General features: G+C 44.0%; 1 protein-coding gene across 1 annotated transcript in view; it reads right to left on the bottom strand.

The window, feature by feature from the left end:
• The window catches only part of WBSCR17 (Williams-Beuren syndrome chromosome region 17), a gene marked incomplete at both ends in the record, with an annotated part of 128,586 nt that overhangs the window by 48,194 nt on the left and 59,004 nt on the right, over positions 1-21,388 (bottom strand). Inside the window, one exon of the mRNA XM_009870073.1 lies at positions 8,758-8,875. Within this exon, the coding sequence (XP_009868375.1) occupies positions 8,758-8,875 (118 nt within the window). The remainder of the gene's footprint in view (positions 1-8,757; positions 8,876-21,388) is intronic.

Consider the following 21,388-nt stretch of genomic DNA (forward strand, 5'->3'; position numbering starts at 1 on the left):
CTGCTGATTCGGCAGAGTTGGGACTAACACATGCAGGGAAATACATCAGTCTTTGCTTCTTACTGTCAGGCTGTCATCTGCCTTTTACCAACATTCTTTATCAGCGAGGAGTTCAGATGAAAAAGAAATAAGGCTTAAACAGTTCTCAGAGCCGAAGCTGCAATTGCAGCAGGGGCTCTTGGAAAATAGTGTTTTCGTTTGTAAAAATGAACAGGTTCGACATGAAAGTCCTTGAGAGATGACGACTGCGAAGCCTTACAGAGACACTGAAGCCTCTAAGAGGTGGTTGGGAATTTCTAACTACAAGCTTTTTGGTTGAAAATCACGGGAGTGTAACGGCATTGATTACATTTTCACCAGGAACAATCCTCAAGCCTAGGAGAAATCTGTAGTCCATGAAGAGTGTCTTATCCTCGAAAAAACCCAACACGCAGTAATCACGAGAAAGGGCTGCTCCCCAGTCTGAGGCTACTGCCCTGCCTGAGTCACCCACGGCCACCAAGGGTGATAAAATCAACTTTGTGGCTCTGGATGAGGTAGGGAAGAGATCTGTGTTTCCCACCGCCACAGCAAGTACATCACAAGTTAGTCTTCATACGAAAGGACAGATGAAAAGGCAAAAAAACAACCCTGCCTTTGCAGTCACAATGAACAGGGAGCTTTCTGAAAGCCTTACGAATATAATGGGATGAAAAAAAAAAATAAATCATTCCTCATCTCAGCTTATTACAAGTCTCATTTATTGGTGCGCAATTTCACGTCAAATTTTCGCTTGGCATTTCCCAAGCGGGCTTTTTGTAAGAAGACAAAGTTCAGTATGGCTTGGAGTTGGATTTTCGGAAGACTCAAGCCTGTTTTTTGTTTTATAGGGTAATTTATATCCTAGACAGCACAGGCACATGCACAGAGTAAATGTGCTGCTGCTCACCTTGTATAGTGAAGAGTGAAAGGAGAAAGCAGATTTCAGAGAGTTATTGTTTCAGACACCCAGAAATACTTTAAAGGACAGTTGTTCTCCAGGGAGTGATGCTATAAAACCAGCTTTCAGGGGGCCTAACTTTGCTACATCTCAGCAATTCCTGACAGAATTGCAGCTGCCAGGCACTTGGAGAGCCAGGACTGCTCCAGCCCATGCATCATCCCCACGTTAACGAGCGCTCAGCGCTGGAAACGTGACCACGGCCCAGGCAATGGGGACAGGAAGGGATGTCTCAGGGCTGCTTCCACTCTGCAGGGCCCAGAGGGCTAATAAAGGAGCCAACTGATGTGCCCTGCAGGACAGAGGGGAATATGTCAGTTGAAATGATGTGGGGATCCCTTCTTCAGCTGCTCACACCCATCACTGCTGTGTAAGAGGACACATAGGCTGAGACAAAGGCAAGAACACATAGGCTGAGACAAAGTGTGGCTGTGCCAAGCCTGCGGGAATCATCCACGCCAACTCCTTCACCTTCCAGACACACCAGCCTGTGGTGAACGTCAGCACAACCAACCTCTGGTCCCCACAGTCCTTACACCAGCCTGCTGATGTACTCCCCCAAAGACATAACCCAGAGCCCATGTGTTGCAACAGCCCTGCCCGGTCAGCCAAGAAATCTCTCCTGCTATGGGAAAGTCTCCTGAGTCTTCCCCACAACACGAAGTCCTTGATCTTCCACGGCCCCTTTAGCTGCGGAGATGCTGTGGCTGCTCTGCACATCTGGCTTTCTCTGTCCAGGGCGACCAGGTTGGACTCTGACTACGGTCTACCACGTTAAGCCAACATCTGGCAGATCTCTAACCACTGATTCTGTGAAAAAGCTGACACCACCCAGAGTTTCAAGTGAAGATAAGGCATGGCTGAGTCCTAAAACAGATTTCTTCATCCACCAGTGAATCTCAACTGCAACACACAGCCTATAGCACAGAAGAGTTATCACGATTCCCTGCAAAGATGATCAGTGTCTTCCTGGCATAAAAATCAACTTGTCAGTAAAAACACTAGAATCTTCTGGGGTGAAAATAGCAGTCCCTTCCCCCTGCCTCTACCTGTCCCCATCTGTCAGCAGATAACAGGCAGGGATGACAAATCATTTTGTGTCAGGAGGAAAGAGGGAGACGGGAGCTCTGCAGCTGCCTGTCTGCGCTTTCTGCTCCCGAGCAGGGACAGCTTGAGCACCACAGCGGCGAAAGCTGAGCTGCTCTCCAGTTCCCAACGCAGAGGTTATATAGCCTGTTTAGAAAATCATCAAAATACAGCTCCATTTCCATGGAGGCGGTTGCAATGAAAAGCATTTTACTGGTTTAGAAAACTACACTGAGCGACTGCAAGCACCTACTGTAAATACTGAGCTGACAGCTAAAATGCCAAACGTAGGATCTGAATTCATACTTGTACTGATTCCTGCTCTTAAAATAAATGCAGGCAGTGATTGGATATTGTTCAGAGGTGGAAATATTTTTTTCCAATCACACAACAATCACTCTGAAGAGTAAAGTCAAGTTCTCTAACAGGGATGCAGCTACAAATAAACAGACTGTACCTGTACATGAAGGTAATGTATCGCCAGCATATCACTATTACTAAAGCTATATTCCTAGGATTTCTAGAAGGTCAGTCCTACTCTTCCTTTTATTTTGCTCCAAGTTAACTTGATTTTTATTTGGAAAAAGCATTAAACTCCAATTTCTAAGCGGATTGTGGTGCCTCACTGATAAAATACTTTTTAAAAGCTGGTCTTAAGTGTATATAGTTGGCAGATTTGGGTTGTCGGGTTTTTTTAGGGGTTGGGGTGGTTTTTTTTTGGTTTCCTAAACTGAAGGGATCTCTGGGGTCTTGGCAAGCCACAGGCAGACCTGTGACAGGCTGCATCAAACCCACCACTGTGACAGCTGCTCCGCGCTAGAGAAGCTTTTCGTGCCTGGGGATGGAGGAGGGAGATGTGATCCATCCCCAGGCAGCTCCATCCTGCCGATCAGCCTGGGCCAACCGTAACTCCTATCTCTGTCAAATAAAACTTCCTCTGCATTTAGTGGTCCTCCCATTGCTCTTACCACAGTTTATGCCCCAACTGTTCAAACCGGGTCTTGTGCCGATTCCAAAATTTCTTTCCCTGATAGGCAAGCCCGGAGTTTCGTTCCCTTTCCCTCCTGCCAACAGCCCCACGTGAGCAGCCCCCACCACTGGCACCAATTTCTGCATCATCTGACCAACTTTGTGAAGATTGTAGTTCCTCAGTATAAATTAAAAGAGTGGATATTTGACCAGTACATGCTCCCCAGATAAGGAACTGATAGCTGATAATTCTACCCCAAAGTCTTCAACCAGTCGAAGTTCTCTCCTTCCTTGCAATCAGAAACATGTCTCAGCCGATGCGCTGACACCTCCTGCAACCCAAAACTTGAAGAAATCTCACAGCAAACCTTCTCTGTGCTCCACAACGTCCTCCCTTTAGAAACTCAGGCAGATTTGTTGCCACACTTCCCCAAAAAATCCCTTTGCTGCCGCATATGGAATTTCAGGACTACTTCAGTCTCAGCAAAGCAGGGAAAATCCCCCGCACATCATGAGACACTTGATTCAGCCCTAACTACTGCGTCCCAGTGAACCCTCACAAGCCTAATAAAGCCTTATGAATAAATTACACGCTTTTCAGCTTCCTAGTTTTCAAAGCGATAGAGAAACCGTAACAATGCATCACCACAGATCTTCCGCATCCCGGTGCGCGCGTCACCCAGCGGCTGATGAAGCCGGCAGAGGTGACAGTCACTGAAGGATCGCGGGAATTCATGCCCAGCTGATGGACAGGGTGGTTAAAAAGGGATTTCAGGTGCTGCCTACCGTCAGCTATCTCTGCCTGCACCCAGACTTTAATATATTAATCAGAAGAACTGAGAGAAAGAGACAGACATTTGAAGACGATCAAACAAAAAGCCCGAGCAAAACAACGTTTCAACTGACAGCAGACACACGCATCGCAGAGGCAAAACGTGACACCTGATATTAGATGTCTGCGCGTTCGGCTGACATTATAAAAATAAATTCCACCCTAAACAGGGACAGGCACTAACTATTTAGATATTGGGTTCATGCAAGTACAAGCCTAGTCACGCATCTGTCCAGCAACGGTATTTCTGTGCTCCCCATTACACTCACATCTGTCACTCTCCATCTGAGAGACATGCACGGTGTCATACAAAAACACAGTGTATCCAGATCGGAGTCTGTGTTCCCAGTTGGGCTGGGAAAGCAAGCCTGTGTTAGCGTTTTTGGGGGTTTTTTAACAAAAAGAGAGCAAAAGAAGATCAAATCATCCTTCTCACAATTCAAAGCCCTGATCTGACATCCCTCCTCTGCTCCCAGCCAGTACCCACAGGGGGGATTTTTCTGCCTCCTGCAGGGCTGGATACAGGCAGCCCATCCCTCACCTCACACCTAACACAGATGCCAAAACAACCGCTTGCTCTAAATAACCTCACTGTTCTCTTCTTAATAAAAAGATATAGCTATAATTTCATGGAAAATGTATGCAGGAAGAGAAGGATTTGATTTTCTGAATGCAGAAAGAGTCAAGCTCCCTTGTGGAATTTAAATATACCTGTCTGATGGCTTTCCTTTGTGCTTTCTTTTTTTTTTTTGCCTGGCCCTTTCAACATTTCATGTGAATATACGATATATGAATAATCGTACTCATAAACAAAATAGGTTCCTTCATGGATGAAATGCACACAAGACATTTAAAACTCTATTTAATTTATTTTGAGAGTTGCTAAAAGCCTGAAGGGTATGCAGGCATGGTACCCTCTGGGAGAGGATCAATGTCACTGCAAGTGCGATGATGCTACTTTTGTGCCTAAACGGCTGCAAGATGAGACGTTGATTATTAAAGAAATCACCACTAACAAAAACATGCACCCGTCTGATTATCACAGCTCCACATTCCCAGGCCCTACAGCTACGCACAGGGATGCAACCCTGCCTGCTCCCTGCACACAAGCGCTGGCCTCTTGAATCTAGATGACAAACCTGGGGGAAAAAATCTGGGCCATTCAGAGGGCATGCTGTGCTCTTCCTCTGGAAATAGTTTAAAAAGATCCAACCCAGACTTCAGAGGATTTAACATCCATAGTAAAAAGTAGCTCAAGTCAGCCAGCAAACCTCAAAGGGATTCCTGAATTGTGCTTTCCTTAATGAATTCAATAATCGATCCCTACTACACAAATAAGGTGTAGGATGGATCAGTTCATAAGCATTCTCAGTTAATTGCTCTCTTCAAGTGACACTTTGTACAAATAACACTATCAAAGTAGTAATAATATCCTTATTGATTGAATTAATCTCCTAAAGACAACTCAAATAAGTTTAACTAGCAATGCATGACAGAAGCATAAAATACTCTGAAAACAGCCTTGTAACCCCCCTCAGACTTTGAAATCGTGGCAACGGTCACGCAAAAGACTTTTGCATCTTTATTCTGGTGCGCAATTTTATGGAGCAATTTCAGCGAATGCCTGTGACTAACCATGAAAACCCACGAAACCTTCCCTGCAGAGAAAAAGTGAGACATGCAGTCTTCTCACTTAGTCACTAAAAGCCATAAACAGTGTTAAAAATGAAAACAAATAAATCAACACAAGGAGGAGAAATGGTCAGAGAAGCCTCTGTGGCTTCACGTGGAGCTGGTGGTGACCCAGAGCAACATCAACACTTCCAAGCCACAGAAACTGGACACCAGGTTTATAATATCAGAGCAGCTTACTCAGTACAGTAAAGGCTTAGAAGAGCTGGCTCTAAGCTTGCTCAGAGAGAGCAGGTTACTCCTCCTGAGGCACAGAGCAGGAGCTGGGGCTGAGGAAGGAGCCTGCAGAGCACAGCACCCACCTGCTCCCCAGGATGGGCAGCGGGCGCTCGGGGCAGCGGTGGCTTCTCCCGACTCCCAGGGCGAGAGTGACACCAGGCACGAGGTGTCTCCACACACAGCTTCACCCGGCGTCGCCTGGCCAAAGGCCGGCCAAGAGGATGAGATTTCCATAAAGAGTCTGCTGGGGGGAGTTATTAACGCAGGAACAGATCGGGTGTCTGGTCCTCGTGGCTGTCAACGCAGCAAGAAAGAGCTGGCACTGCTGTAACTTGACTGCAAGGCACACTTACGGGGGAGGAGGAAAAAAGAAAAAAAAGCATGTTGAAAGCCTCTCGGCTGAAATATTAGCCTAAACTGCCCTGCTTAGCAAACACTTCTCTGCCAAGAAAAAGGGAATTAGACTCGATTCTGCCTCGGGAAGTGAAGTAGTGGACATCAGGGACAAGAGGAGTGAAAAAGCACAACCTTCTGGAGACACTCCAGCGTGATAAAAGAAAATACAATAATAGAGAGAACAGCATGTTCCCTTTGTCAGGGCCAAAGCTACCCTGCAAGCAGAACAGGAATTTGCCTGGGGCAGCAACATGCTTAATGGCTTTTATTATTATTATCTGAAAAATCCGAGGATGCTTCCCAGCATGTAGAGGAGAGCGGCGAGCCCAGAGCCACCTCTGCGAACGTGAGTAATGGGGCTTTATGCTCGTGAGAGGCTTGCGCAGGAACTTTCTCATTTAGCTAACTGAATTCGGCAACTGGAAGGAAACACACAGCCCATATACTTCACCACACGCAGGTACAGTACAGCTTATTTCAGAATATTTGAAGCATATTAATAAAACAAGAACACTATACAGCCTCGTCCCCTCTAGGTTAGGACCGCCCAACCTTCTCAATTATTTATTTTGTTAATCAAAGTACCTGCATCTAAATTTACCATAATATACTTAACTGAGGTTTTGCCTGAAACGCTGTATTTTTTCCATGTCCTTCTTGTAGCCTCAATGGGTTTATTATCTCATTTTTGTTCTCTGAGTGGTTTTGGTAATACAAGAACATAATGTTTAAAAAATGTCACGTGATTCTCAAAGATGACCGAATTTGCACCATCGTCAGCAAGAAGAGAAATACTTCCTGTATGTATTTTCATCCAAGAATCACTGAAACGAACAAGGAACCACTAAATTACTTTTCCAACTACAGGCAGTCACTTCCCAGATAAAACAGCAAAACACTCACAAGAGCCATCATGTATTAAAATGGGATCGATGTGCCATGAGCTCTTGGTTGCTAAATAAGGCACCTGGACAGAGACTGGAGCTCAGGAATCTTTCTACACAGTCTTACAAGGTGGATTTCTTAAGTATTTCGGCTCTCAAAACCACCAATATTTTTAAAACCTAGACCAGAACATCAAGCATATGAATGTGCATATGGGTTAGAAATGCAAGCTCGTGACGGTCACCTGGGGAAGTGAGGATGTATTTTTTTCCAAAAGGATGTTTATTAGATAGTCTTTCTAAAAAGTTCAACGTGTGAAAAAGAAGAGGACATATGCTCATCACTTGTCCCTGAGATATCCATCCTATTTTTCTAGTTAAGAAGCCAATCTTCCATGAAATCCCCCAAAAACCTAACAGATGGGTTGAATTACTAATTGTGAGAAGAGGGTTGAATTACTAATTGTGAGAAGACTAGTTCCACAATGACATTATTATAAAATCCTGCTAACAAATAAAGATAGCAACAAGAGAAGCTTGGTTTACAGAAGGATGTCCCTAGATCCAAGAAGCGAGCTGCAGGATGACGTCCAATAATTACTTCATACAGAGAAGAGCTATGTGGTGTATTTAAACCTTTAATTTCTTCTCCCTTGTTTCAGTGAGATTGTTGCTCCCCGCAGCCGATAACAATAGATGTCTTAAGTTTCTTCTGATTTACCAACAAAGCAAATATCCTCTGGTAAATCTATGAACTGAACAATGATTTTTCATTTTTACAACAGCACAGTCAATTCAATTTGCCAGTTATAAGTCTCAAGCCTCCCCCTATCAGCTTGTTAACGTTCAAGTGCTGTACTCTGAAACATGCCTGGAAGAATCTCCACAGACTCTGCCATCCCCAGTTGCTTCTGAACATTGAATTCATTGCTTATGAATCACTTCACTGTATGTAAACACTTGAATCACTAAAGCCCCATCCAATATTGTACACAGCAATCAAGTGATGTTGTCACAGTGGATTCTCTAACGACGAATGTCTGCGTGGGTGCACTGAGGCAGCTCTAAAAACACGGCCATTAGCGTCTCACTTTTACAAGCAGGTTTTGTCTGTTTGTGAACATATTTTATTTGCAGATGCTAAATGCCTGTAAAATATTTTCTGGCTTTGCATCTTCTTGAGATACTCGCAGGAGTCCCACTAGCCCCCCTAAGAACATGAACATGACAGAAATCACACCGTATTTTTCCTGGTATTTGAGATATCTATAACTTAGAGCAACTGTGTCACAACAGAACCAGGGCTATTTCACCTCAGTAGCTTTCTGCATCAGGTCAGACAAACAAGAATCCAAAGGAAAACCAAGTACACTCATCCCTGAAAGTAAGCCAGTTTCCCCCTCTTAAATTAAAATGCTTTAAACCACACCAATGCTCAGTTGCCCTGAAGCATTCTAAAACTGTTTATGCTAACTTGTTAAAGTGTTGCTTTGGGTTCCTTAAATACTGTTACGAGCAATTTTTCTCGCAAATGTGTCACAAACCTTGATGCCGAGCTCTATGTTCTCCCCTCCATACACATCCATCTTTAAACCATTTAAATGCATTTAAAAAATTTAAAAAATTTAAAAAAATGCATTTAAACCATGGGTTCCTTAAATACTGTTACGAGTAATTTTTCTCGCAAATGTGTCACAAACCTTGATGCCGAGCTCTATGTTCTCCCCTCCATACACATCCATCCCCGGATCGAGAAGCCCAATCTCTCCAAAGAATTTTCTGTGCACAACAAACGAGCAACCGATCATCGCCGGCGTCCTGTATAAAGAGAAAAAACAAGGAAAACACATAATTACTGACATTTTCCAATTTTTAATGGGCTGAGGGCTAATTTCTGCAAAGTTCCTGTTGGCCTCAGTTGCCTCCTGCCGCCAGTTATCCCAGAGATTTTGTGGCAATGAGTGAGCTCTGTGCCTTTGAAGACGTTATTTTACCACTGCAATCAAACCATCCAGAATTTAAGCTCATTTCACTCTGTATAGACAGGAGAAAGAATTTTCCTTGGATTAAATTACTGAAAAGCTTTCAGGTATGTTTCAAACACCTTGGTGTGTCTATGAACAAAGCCACAATTTTCTTTGGGTTTCCATTCCCCATAAGCGAAGGAAATTTAATAACGGCATTTCCTTTCCCTTGCTTTCTTCTAGCACGTCTAGTAACAGGTTTACGCTTCAGGACAGACACTAAACAGTGTCCTGTGAAATGAGGTTTCTCGTTGGGATCTTTATAATACATCACAAAGGAGCCATCACCAACAAGCTAAATGGCAAACTTGCAGAAACAAATCCTTTATAAAAATCAAGACAACGGCAGAAATATCTGCTGTCTCATTTGCCCCGTTCCACCAATACCGACGAGGCTCTGCGTTAGAGCTATAGGTGTCACGTTCATCCTGCAAAACCTCGTGCCCTCCAGCTACCAGCGCTGCTCGGCTCCACCTCGGCAAGAGCAGCCAAGCAGTGTCCGGTCAGGGAAAATAATAGAGAAAAATGACAGCAGTTCTAGCAATACTGGCATCACTAGAACAGCCGAAAGATTGAGGAAAACCTCAGTGTCGGGGGTTAATTTATAATAAATATGCAATTTCAAGGACATAATAGATGGTTGTGTTTACTAACACCCCTGGCTGCGATGCACTGTCCCTCCTGCATTACCTTGAAAAACACTGGACTAGATCTCCACCTGATACAGCCACCCTGGGATGAGGATGCTGTTCTGATTCGCACAAACTGGGGTATTTTTTGGGTGGTTAAACACTTGTGACCCTCTCCATAAAATTACACTTTGCCACAGAGCACGGCACTGAACAAAACCGTATCATTATGCTCTTGCTGCTTGGAGATACACTAATCTGTTGCGGTTATGGCATGTGGAAAGTTTACCCCCTGGGATATTTTCTGTACTAAAATAAAAATACAAAAACCGTTCTCCCATTTAACTCGCTTTCACTTGAATCCATGCTGTAAAGAAAAAAAAAAAGCAACAAAAAACCTAAGGATCAACAGAGAAGAGACAATACGTTTTGCCATTTGCCAAGGTAATGCCAGCATCTGCTCTTACGTAGAGCTATGGGACCCCCCTGCCCACCCTGAGCTCAAAGCTTTGAGCAGGGGGAAGCTCCACCAGGCAGGATGGGACGCCCATCGCCCCTGCAGCTCCTCACCTCAGCCTTGTGCTGCCTGGGGAAAAGGAGCGGGGTGTAGCACCAAGGGTAGCCTGGGTATCTGGGTACCTCACATCACTTAGGAATGCCAGTTCTCCAGAGTGAAGCTCCTCTTGAGGAAGAAACAGGGCAATGGGATCATGCAGTCTCAAAATCCTCTCTCAAAGCACATTTCATGGCTCGTCCGTGCTGTGGAGCGTGTTTGAGGCTGAACTAGGTAGTCATGCCTGGCAGAAGTGGAAAGCACCCTCAAATATATCCAGACACAGCTTACAGAGAGCAAGGATCAGGCCCACGCTCAACCTCTCCATCCACATCACGCGAAACACTCGGATCTGCCAGAGGAGCATCTGGGGTCCCCAATGCACCCCAGGCCTCCCAGGGACCTTCCAGCTCAGCTCTGCCCACAGCCAGCTGAATTAATCTTTGTGAAATCCCTGAGCTCCTTGGAGGAAAGATTCTAGCCACTTAAGCATTATTATTTAGAGACATTTTAATACTTTTAATAGACTAGTAGAACAGCTGAACACTGCTGCCATATTAAATTAGTTAGAACTGGAATCCATCAGAGGCTTTTTCAATAGATTTCTTCCCTGACAGCAAGCTCGCCCTTCTTTCCAATAAGCAGTATAATGTTTCATGGTTTGCTGCCACTCTAGTACTTAAGATTTCAATTCTATTGCTTTATTTGTAGCAAGTTAACTGCCATTAGCAGAAACAATTCTTTCTGAAATGATAACCACGTTACAGATGCCAAATCTAATAGCTCCATTATCCTAGATTACCTCCTGGAATTAAATAGAAGGGTAAGTTGCTCTGGTTTTACATGGAACATGAACAACCCAGTTCAGCTCCTCCACTGGGAATAGGCACGGTTGAGCATGGAAACCTTGGACTTGTCCAGTCAAAATCTCTTAGGTCTGTTAAAGGCACTCAGAGAAGTGTTAATGTCAAAAATAAATCCAGGTAAAAGTTTCAGGTAGATGAAACTGCATTTCTAACCCAGTAATGTGGATGACTGGGAGCTCACTGCCAGATAAACAAGGTTTTCTGCAGGGGAAGCTGCTCAACAGTCAGGCACAAGAATTGTACCCCAAGAAAGCTTTTTTAATTATTATTTTGCAACATGACTTCACTTTATAGACCACAGCATCACCCATCCTCTCCAAAAGGCTCTTGGAAACAGTCCCATTGGGATTTTGTAACTTCACCTTCAAATTTTCCTCTTCTTCATTTTGCCGCACATTCTGTTTTCAACACACGACGCCGTGAAGCATGCAAAGCAGCGCTCCCGAGCGGCTCTGAGGTCCCTCAAGCAATACAAATTAAGTGCTACATTCTTCTTTGTAACAATGCCTCCATATTAAATAAATGAGGAATCAAGCAGCGCTCCACAATTTAAATAAAAACACCATTTGATTTTGTAGTAAATCCTTCAAAAAGGTGGACGTTTACAATAACAGATAGCCCATCCACAATGAAATAATGGCCTGCAGACAAAGAGCTGATAAAGCCTCTTGTTCCTCTGCCCCTTAATTAAAAACATTAACACAGTTTGTTTTTAAAAATCACACAGCTCGGCTTAGCTAAATGCATTTTTGTTTGTCCCGATAGCTATTCCTTCTTTAATGAGAAAGAAAAAGCAGAATTTGGCAGGAAGGGACAGGCAGAGCTGTTTAGCAGAGTTATTGGTTTTGTACCCAGAAATCCACAGCGCTGGTTTGTTGCCATAATTTTGGTTGGCTCTTCTACACAATAAGTGATGAAAGGTCAAGAAGAGCAGCTTTTATGAAATATCCTCAGCATGAATCTCTAAATAAAGATGAAGAAGATACAGGGGAAAAACGTTTATCCTAGTCTATTAAGTTACTGTAATGGTCTTCCTTTCTTTAGTGCACAGTTATCATCTAATGATTAAAAAGTCTCAAGAAGATTGCTTCTTAAATTCAAGGAAATTAATTTTCCTACACAATTGGATTTTGCTTCCAATTTTATGCTAAAGCGTAGTTATAAAATATGTGGAAAAAAGATATTAAAAAAATAATTAGCAGTAATACCACTTAGCAGAAGAAGGCTGACAATATACTTCAAGAACTGCTGGGATGTCCAGTTTCCATTAAACTGCTGTTATTTCCAATAAACTTCAATCATAGAGTTGCTCACCTTCAGAAACACAATCTGAAGGCTTTTGGCACATTTGGGATGGTCCTTTACCTGCCCAGAAAGGATTTATTTGTCCCTTTCCCAAACTTGACGTTTCTAATTTAACATACCACATTCAGAAATCTCTTTTTCCGTTCTGAGATTTGAGACTTGTCTAAAACATGCACAATTTCCCATTTCTGCTGCTTGGCTTCTCACTCCTCCAGGACTCAGCTGGGGGTCACTGGTGGGAGCCAGCATCTCAGCAAGAAACGCTGTCAGACTCTGGAGCTCCATAGCTTAAATTTAACCAACTCATAATATGCAGAAGACATCAGGTAAATTATCAAGTATAGCCAAATTAAGCCCGCAGCTTTAAATAGCAGCCTATCAATTATTTCCCTGATGATACCAAGGTAAGGAAGAACACCATTTTTATTTTTACATGACATTCCATGATAAAACACTTGGTTTTCTTTTGGCCAGGACCCAATTTGCAACCAGAAACAACTGTCAGTGCTGTCATCTCTGTGCTTCTGCGTCTGCAGCACAGTGAACATATTGCAGAATAAATAAAGACTGGGATGAGTAACACAGGTTTATCTCAAGAGAATATGCACGTGGAAATTAAATACAAGCATGTGGTGTTAAGGACTGACTCCTCCGACAATTAAGATGGGGTTAATCAGACCCTGTCCCCAGGCACCACACCTCCCATGCAAAAACCTTTGCTGCTTTAAAAGCAAACTTCAGGTCATTAATTGAAGAACTTTGCAGGAATGGAAGAGCAGCAGCACGTGAGGGCAAGATTCTCATCGCAACAACCCAAAATCTAACGTCACACGTGAAGCACACCCCCCAAAGAGAAATACATATTGCTCCTGCCTCCTCCGGCTGGGCACCCACACGCAGGTGCAGAGTCAGGCAGGAGCCACGCTCGCAGCTCCCCTTCACTGCCTGCGTAATGGCTGGGGCAGATAAAAGCTGGATGTCTTTGAGAAGGATGTAATAAAATTTCTGCAAAGGAACAGCATTTCAGCCCACAGCAGCATACCTTGCTTAATATTATCCCCAGGATGGCATCTGCAATAGTTGTTTCTTGAATAATTCTAGCTTCCCTGCCCCAGCGACCTTGGTTAATTGTCTGTTTCAAATGGGTTTATTTTCCCGCTGTTGCTGAGTACTATAGAATCTGCGAAACAAATTAAAAATCGGAGATACCACATAAAAGGGATGCCAGATTGAATGCTTTTTCTGAATTTACTGGAGATTAATACGACTTAAACTTTTAATGGCAAAGAAGCTGTGAAAACTATGTATTTTTGAAAACGCCTATTATGTCTACCGATGCCTGTGACCTTGCTTGAGGTAGATTTGACTTTGTCCCTGTTGTATGCCTGCTCCGATTTCCACGTCAAGAAGTAGCTCTCTCTGGGACCTCAGGCAAAGAATTTAACTTCTCTGTATCTCTGTTTCATCATCTGTCAGATGAGTATATAATACCTAGATGCTCTTGAGAAAAAACACTTATAAATCAGTTTAGCAAGTTCCATGCTGGAGCTGCTGAACTAACTACCAATATTGCTACATCTGCCAGACACCCCCGATTTAAATCATCTATGGTGAGAAAAGCCCTGGCAGTTAATAACCTTATATGTGAGGAACTGCACACACAACTCGCTGTTTCTTGCCTTGCTTTGAGCCACCAGTAACAACAAACACCCTCACGGTGCCCACGGTGTGCTAAGATACCGTGCACAAGCCCAGAGGAGATTCCTATTTACACGTCCAGGCTTCAGGATTGCAACTCCACTGCAAAATTTCCCCTGCAGGATAAAAACTGCTGCCGAGAAAACCACATTTTCCTCCCTTGTATACTCTAGAAAACCCAAATATGTGCCAAGCACTAAAAATCACCACGTGCCTGAGCACCCACGTCCATGCTCCCTTTTCTTCAGCACTTTTAGCAGTTTTCATTCAGACGTGTGCCGCTATAGGCTCCCAAAACACTCATGTGCAGGTAGGAGTTGTCCCCAACTCTATGTACTGGCGTAAAACTCCAGCCTTGAAGATCTCCATTACATGGGTCAGGGCTTACCCCGTTTCCACAGAATTCACTTCGGCCACATCCCAACCGCCCAACCATCCCGGCGGAGCCAGCTTGTTGGGACCTCAGCAGAAGACACCAACTTCAAGCTACCCTTCCAGACCAATAGCCATGAGATGGGAGCTAGCCTTGCTCAGGTTCAGGAGAACCCACAGAGAGCATTTTGGGCTGTTCTCCGTCACTCGCCCGAGCGCTGGTCCTGTGCTCTCCGTGCGTGCGGGGCAGCAAAGCAGCAGCAGAGCGCTTGAGGTGGAGACTCAGACTCCAAGGCCTGAAGAAGTCACCTTGGAGAAAGTGAACTTGATAATTACCCTTCAAACGGGGCTCAGCCTGTGTTCAGAGATGGTTTTGAGGAAATAGTTGCAATTACAGGATTCTCCCTTGGGATATACTTAAAAGATGGCTCTTCATTTTAGCTCATTTAGTAGGAGTTGCAGAGCTATTTCTGGAGGCACTGCACAGACAGGAGCAAGGGGAAATCCAGCCTTCCACACTTGTGTGAACCCTCTAGCCCACAAAGATGAGCTCAGGTGCCCTCTCAGAGCAGAGAGGAAAGAGGCTCCTTCTTCAAAACCCCGTAGCACGACCACACGTTTGCAAACAGTGCGCCGAGGGTTTGACCCTTATTGGTGTCCCATTTATTCTCAAAGGGAGAAGTAACAGTGATCACTCACAATGATTTATTAGGGACAAATCTACAGCAGAGGCAACACAGAGCCTGAGATTTGGAGGCTGAGATAAAACAGAGCACAATTTTCATACATGCAGCGGCTCATATTGGAAGCCACTGAAGAACGCGTAAAAGGTAGCAAGAAAAATACTCTCTGTCTGGAAAGCTATTGCACGTTAAGACAGAACACAAAGGGCAGCACAGATTAGCCTGGGTGAAGAGTCTGAAAGGCACAGTATTTAGTCAAACTGGTTTTAATTTTCCTATATGACTGGTCCCCTAAGGGTTTTACACTCAAAGGAGATCTAGAAATCGCTCTTACATTTCACTTGAACAAAAACTATCCGGCTGGAGTACATGCTGTAATCAAACCCAGGACCTAAGCCACAGCGCCTGGGCTCCACTAGGAAAATAGATGTTTTGTTCTCCCTTGTGTAGTTAAAACATGTTAACCAACATGAGATAAAATTCCAGCAAAACAAAGCAGTTCGTAATTTTAATCTGAGCCAGGAGGTGAGAGTAAATCTGAGTCTCTTCCCCATGATGTGCTACTTCACGCAGGGTAGGGAAGGAGAGCACATACCTTTACAGATTAATCGACAGGAGGTCACGAGCTCTTCTCACTATTGACTCTCAGTTGCCTCTTCAATGCAAGTGGCAAGCTCCCTCCTGAATAGCTCACTAAAAAGGTAGTTTTTGTCCATGCAAATCAGAGCTACTTATTCCATGTTAGAGATGCAGAGCTCCCCAGGGCAATGTCAGGGACTAGCTTCAAAGTTTCACCAGAAGCAGATTAAAACCTGATTTCTACTAATTGGCAGCAACTGAAATCCACCTCATTGGGCAGCTCTGAGCAGAAGGGGAGGTGCCTTCATCAGCCCTTCTCTAAGAGAACTTGGATTTAACATCCACAGCTAGGCAGCCAACACCTTTAAGCCATTCCCCAGTTCTTCAGGAACACTACGGTTTTACTATAGTCCTACGTTTCAGATTTGCCTTTGCACCACTTCAAAAATCCCAGTGCCACAAGAGCAGGCGAACGCTGGGATTTCACCTCTACGAAGATGAAAGATTTCATGTACTTTATTTCCTCAAACCTGTGATCTCTTGACACTTCTGACCCCTGGCTTTTTACAAAACGTTTGGTGTGGAAAAAGGGACAGAAAAAAAAAAAAGACCAAATGTTTATCCTTAGATAGGAGACCAGAGTCTGGGTTTCCAAGACCACATATGTTCCTCTAACCTGCCATCTAATCCTGGTTTACAAATGGGAGCATCTAATTCCTTATGGACAAAGAAGGAATCAATCACGGAACGCCTGCAGTGGGCACATTTTGGTACCACCTCTGGGTCTCTGCCGTCCCGCTGGCATCGGCTCCGTAGTGCTGCTCACACTTACCAAAGGGCCGGTCCAAATCGCTTCGGCAGGAATTGCTGAATCAGGAACGCGATCCTTCGCTTGCTATCAGCAAGAAATGCCACGTAACTGTAACTTCATCTCCAATGTCGCTAGACTGCTAATTAAATGATAATTGCTTTTGGATGTAATATATATAACTAACAGGCACTTAACAGGAACATGTTATTTACTTTTCTTTTTTTAACATGAATATATTTTTTCTCAAGGGCAGCAAACGGTCTGACTTCCAGTCATGTTCTTCCTCGCCATCTAGCATAAAAATCACAGTGAACAAATTTCACAAGTAAACAAACTTCTTTTTGCCTCAGGCACAACTCTCAGCCCAGTGCAGCATCGAGCTGGAGCTGAAGCATTAAGATCCAACCACCTGATCCCTCATCCTGATTTGAGCTGCCAAAGACCCCTCAGCATCCCGAATGGGTATTGGGCAGCCTGTTGTGTCACAGAACGGGGAAATTGGTATCCCCATTTAATTTGTCTTAGCGGGCACCCCCCTGGGACTCCGCTCTCAGCTTCCGTTCAGGGCTCAGTGCAGAAACACAAGCCACAACTGCTTTCATCCCAAACCCACCTACTGCACAAAGTGCACGTCTGCACTTACACACACCTAGACAGACCAGTCCAAGCAGGGGGCTGAAAGGCTCCTTTTTACCGTTCTCGGATAAATGGCAGTGCAAGGAAGACATCCATGAATAACCGCAAAAACCTAAAACACATTTCTCCAATGCAGCACTTAAACCAGAATACTCCTCCCGCTCCTAAACTTGCTTGCAGCAACTATTAAATGCAAAATCAAAGAAACTCCAGTCTTGCAGTTAAACTGACTTTTTAAAGGTGGTGATAATATGAAGATAGGCTCTGAGAGCCATGCATGTGAGCACCACTCACGAAAAAACCTGCTGTGTTATGGCTGAAAAGGTATTTTTACTCTCTGCTCAAGCCAAATCCCATGCATCTGGGGACAGACACACAAATGAAACTGCAGGCTGTCACAAAGCAGAGTTAAAAAGTAATTCCCTTGACAGGCAGGCACAGACCATAAGTCCCCGTCAGCTCCGCTGGCCTCTAAGAAAGCATATGAATAAAAGAGCAATGAAAAAATTAAAGCCATCGTTACGTTAGCCATGCTTGTGAACGCAGTCACCCAGCGCCTCTGCCTTGAGAAGGTTGTTTTGCACAGTCACTTTCACACCTACACTGTTACCACAACTCACTGACCGGTCCTAGTTTCCTTCAAACACTCAGAAGGCCCTCTTAAACCTAATTTCCTCCTAAACGTTAAATTCCAGGCACTATCGGAAAGATGCATTGGGTGATGACTGAACTCCTCATTATTAGTTTTGCACAGACCTGTGTTGCTTTCGGAGATATCACTGTAATGGATGTTGAAGTTAAAGATTCAGGAGACTGAAGTTATTGGGAATTTCACGGATATTTGTGCAGACAGAATTTAGGCAAATGCGTTTACATTCACGATAGGCTGGTACTAAGAATAGGGATGTGAGTAATGGTTATTGACAGATGGAGCAGTTTCACTTTGTGGGTAAATGAGAGTGCACTGAAATAGCCCTGTAAGCACCTCGAAGAAGCTGAGTAATGCATTTATTTTGACAACTACTTGATACAAGCCTATTCGGAGGGAGGGCAGCGCTCACGTTTATCTTACCCTTCACGCATCCATAGTGCAGAAGCACAATTCCCAGGAAATATAACAGATACGTTTTCTGCCTACGGAGTTTAATGGTAAATGTCATTCTCATTTCTCAGGGTTTGGGGTTTGTTTTATTTTAAACCCTAAGCAAAGCAGATAGAAAAGAGGAATGAATATGGGAAAAACTATATTGAAATGTAAATGCAAGCTTGGTAAAGATGATTGCCAGGTAAAGAAACTTGGAGGTGGAGAGGTCGTTATGGATTCACCTCCATCTGGCTTAAAACAGACCTAACCAGCCACAAATCACATGTACCAATATTTACAAGGGGATTTAACCAAACTGCCCGTTTAAGAGTCAGACAGCTTCAGACCAACAGCTCCAGGAGCAGAAATCACAACCCATCCCAGGCATATTTATCACACCAAAAGACCTGTGGAAACTTTAAGGCTCTGTACGTTTCCTCCTGTAGATGCCCACATGTGGGGCACCACTACTAGTGATGCAAGAGCTCCTTGGAAAGGTAGAGTGAAGCAACATGGATCACTGAGCAAAGCATGAAATTGTTGTAGACGACCTACCAAGTAACTTCAAGTCAGTACAAAGCCCAAAGCCTAAGTACAGCAGTCTAGCCTGTGACTGACTTGTAGAACAGTCCACACTCCACATGAACCCACTCGTCAGTCTGCTGCAGCTTTTTAATTGTTTTGGGGGGGGGGTGTGCTAGTTTTTGTGTTTTTTCTAAAAAAAACCAACCAACCAAAAAAAATACAAACCACAAGCAAAAAAATCCACCAAAACATCAAATGCACTGATTTTCTAAATGGATTCAAAGTCTTCAGTTCTTGGCAAAACTCTCACAGCAAGGTCTTTGGCAGCAAGAGTTCACCTTCAACATTGAGGAAGAAAAAAATGTTTGAATTACAGGTTGCTCACGTAAGCACGAGCACACATCATCAGCCAGCTCGAGCACTCCGGCACCTGATAATTAGGCAACTGTGCAAGTTGGGATGAATGGGCTTAACCATGTGTAAAGGCAGCATCAGCCCAAGAAGAATTGGATGTGATGAAGAGCCAAGATTTAACTTACACAGTTAACGGGACCTTATTTGAAGTCAGCATTCAAGGAGCAAAACAAATGCAGAACGTAGTTGCGTTTTTTTAACGCTTCAAATTGTCATCCCAAGGAATGTAACATCATTCAGTGACACGGTCAAACTGGAGAAGCTGGCACGTGACTTGAACCCATGGTCTGGGGAAAACGTGGAGGGAGTGGATGTCAGTGTCTGAACTCCTGGAAGAGATGTATTAGTGGAGAAATCTTTATCAGTGGATCACCTGCAGATTCCTGCAAATCCAAAGACTGCTGAATCAAACCAAGAGCTGCAGTAAGTTCATACCATAAGGACATGCTCCACACCTAATCCAAACTGCCTTCTGATTCTTGGACAAATGAGTATTAGTCTAATCAGCATTTTCAAAGTGTCTTTTAAAGTATCACATGCCAAAGCAGCCAAAAGCACTTTCACTCCACTTTTAGCTTTCATCAGAAAAAAATACGTGTTGATTTTCACAGTCTCAGGACAGACCACAGAAGAGCAAAGGAAAATTCTAGCCTCTTAGTTGCCAGAGCGAGGTGCAGGAGGCTGCAAACCCAACCTCTTCTGAAACCGTTGGGTAAACGTGTACATAACCCACACAGGACAAGTGCTATAATGAAAAGGTTCATAATCTGCCTGTGAAACACATGCAAACACTTCAGTGTTAATGCTATGCTAAAGAACCTCTTTATGGAGGTCCCACTTCACCATCCCTGCTTTAATTGAGGTGAGAATCTGACATTTTAACAGTTGAGAGATTAAATTGTGGATGGCACACTCTGGCTGAAGAATTTACTCTGAATTATGAACGCCATTAAAACCCATGCTGATGGCTTATGATACATTTTAGAGATTCTTACCTAGCATTTTCCAAAAAGGAAAAGCATACTGTCATATAAAAACACACACATTAGCATACAAATTTTTTTGAAATTTCTGTGTTATGCCTGCAGATGTGCAGCATTATCAGGGGCAGTAGGGGACAGCAAAAGGCTCTGTGAAAACGAGCTGTCCTGCAGGCAGCATCTCCCACACTGGAGAAAAACAAATATTCTCATAGAATCATAGAACAATTCAGGTTGGAAAAGACCCTTGGGATCATCGAGTCCAACCACTGACCCTACATTACAAGGTCACCCCTAAACCACATCACCCAACACCACATCTGAACGACACTTGAACACATCCAGGGATGGCGATTCAACCCCCTCCCCAGGCAGTCTGTTCCAGGGTCTGATCACTCTTTCTGTGAAGAATTTCTTCCTAATGTCCAGCCTAAACTTGCCCTGTTGCAAATTGCAACCATTCCCCTGGTTCTGTCCCTAATTCCCTGTGAGAAGAGACCAGCACCAACCTCTCTACAACGTCCTTTCAAGTAATTGTAGAGCATGATGAGATGCCCCCTCAGCCTCCTCTTCGTCAAACCAAACAGACCCAGCTCCCTCAGTCGCTCCTCATAAGGTCTGTTCTCCAGGCCCTTCGCCAGCTTTGTTGCCCTCCTCTGCACTCGCTCCAAATGTTTATGAGAGCAAAGCTTTGGGCTGATTTATCTATCCATCAACATTTCAAAATACTGTTTGGCAAATTCTGGAGATGTTTCCCTCACACACTCAGAGAACCTTCCTCAAAACGTTTTTATAGGATTATTTTAGCAAAAAAAGCTCCTCTGGCCAATGTAGTCAATCGGTAACTCCTGTGCACTGCCCCCAGCAAACAGGCCCCACGTGCAGAAAGAGATCGCACATAAAGCCAGGATTTCACTTCACATCTTGCCTTCCAGAACTGAATGAAAATTCAATTTAAACACCAAAATTGTTTCTCTTTTGCCTTTCTGAGTGCCCTGAGTGTCTCCAGAGTTGCTTTTGAACCACGCTGAGAATCAGATGCAAGAGCCAAAACTCTGCAGTATTAGCCTGGGATTTCGAGCATCTGTGTAGTTGTTTTTTCTCCCCATTAATTTAATTTGACAGAAAAGAGCAGGAAGGCTTCTGGCTCCCGTGTGGGCAAAATGGATAAA

This window comes from Apaloderma vittatum, unplaced genomic scaffold (genome assembly GCF_000703405.1).
Source record: "Apaloderma vittatum isolate BGI_N311 unplaced genomic scaffold, ASM70340v1 scaffold30, whole genome shotgun sequence".
NCBI classification, from domain to species: Eukaryota; Metazoa; Chordata; class Aves; order Trogoniformes; family Trogonidae; genus Apaloderma; species Apaloderma vittatum.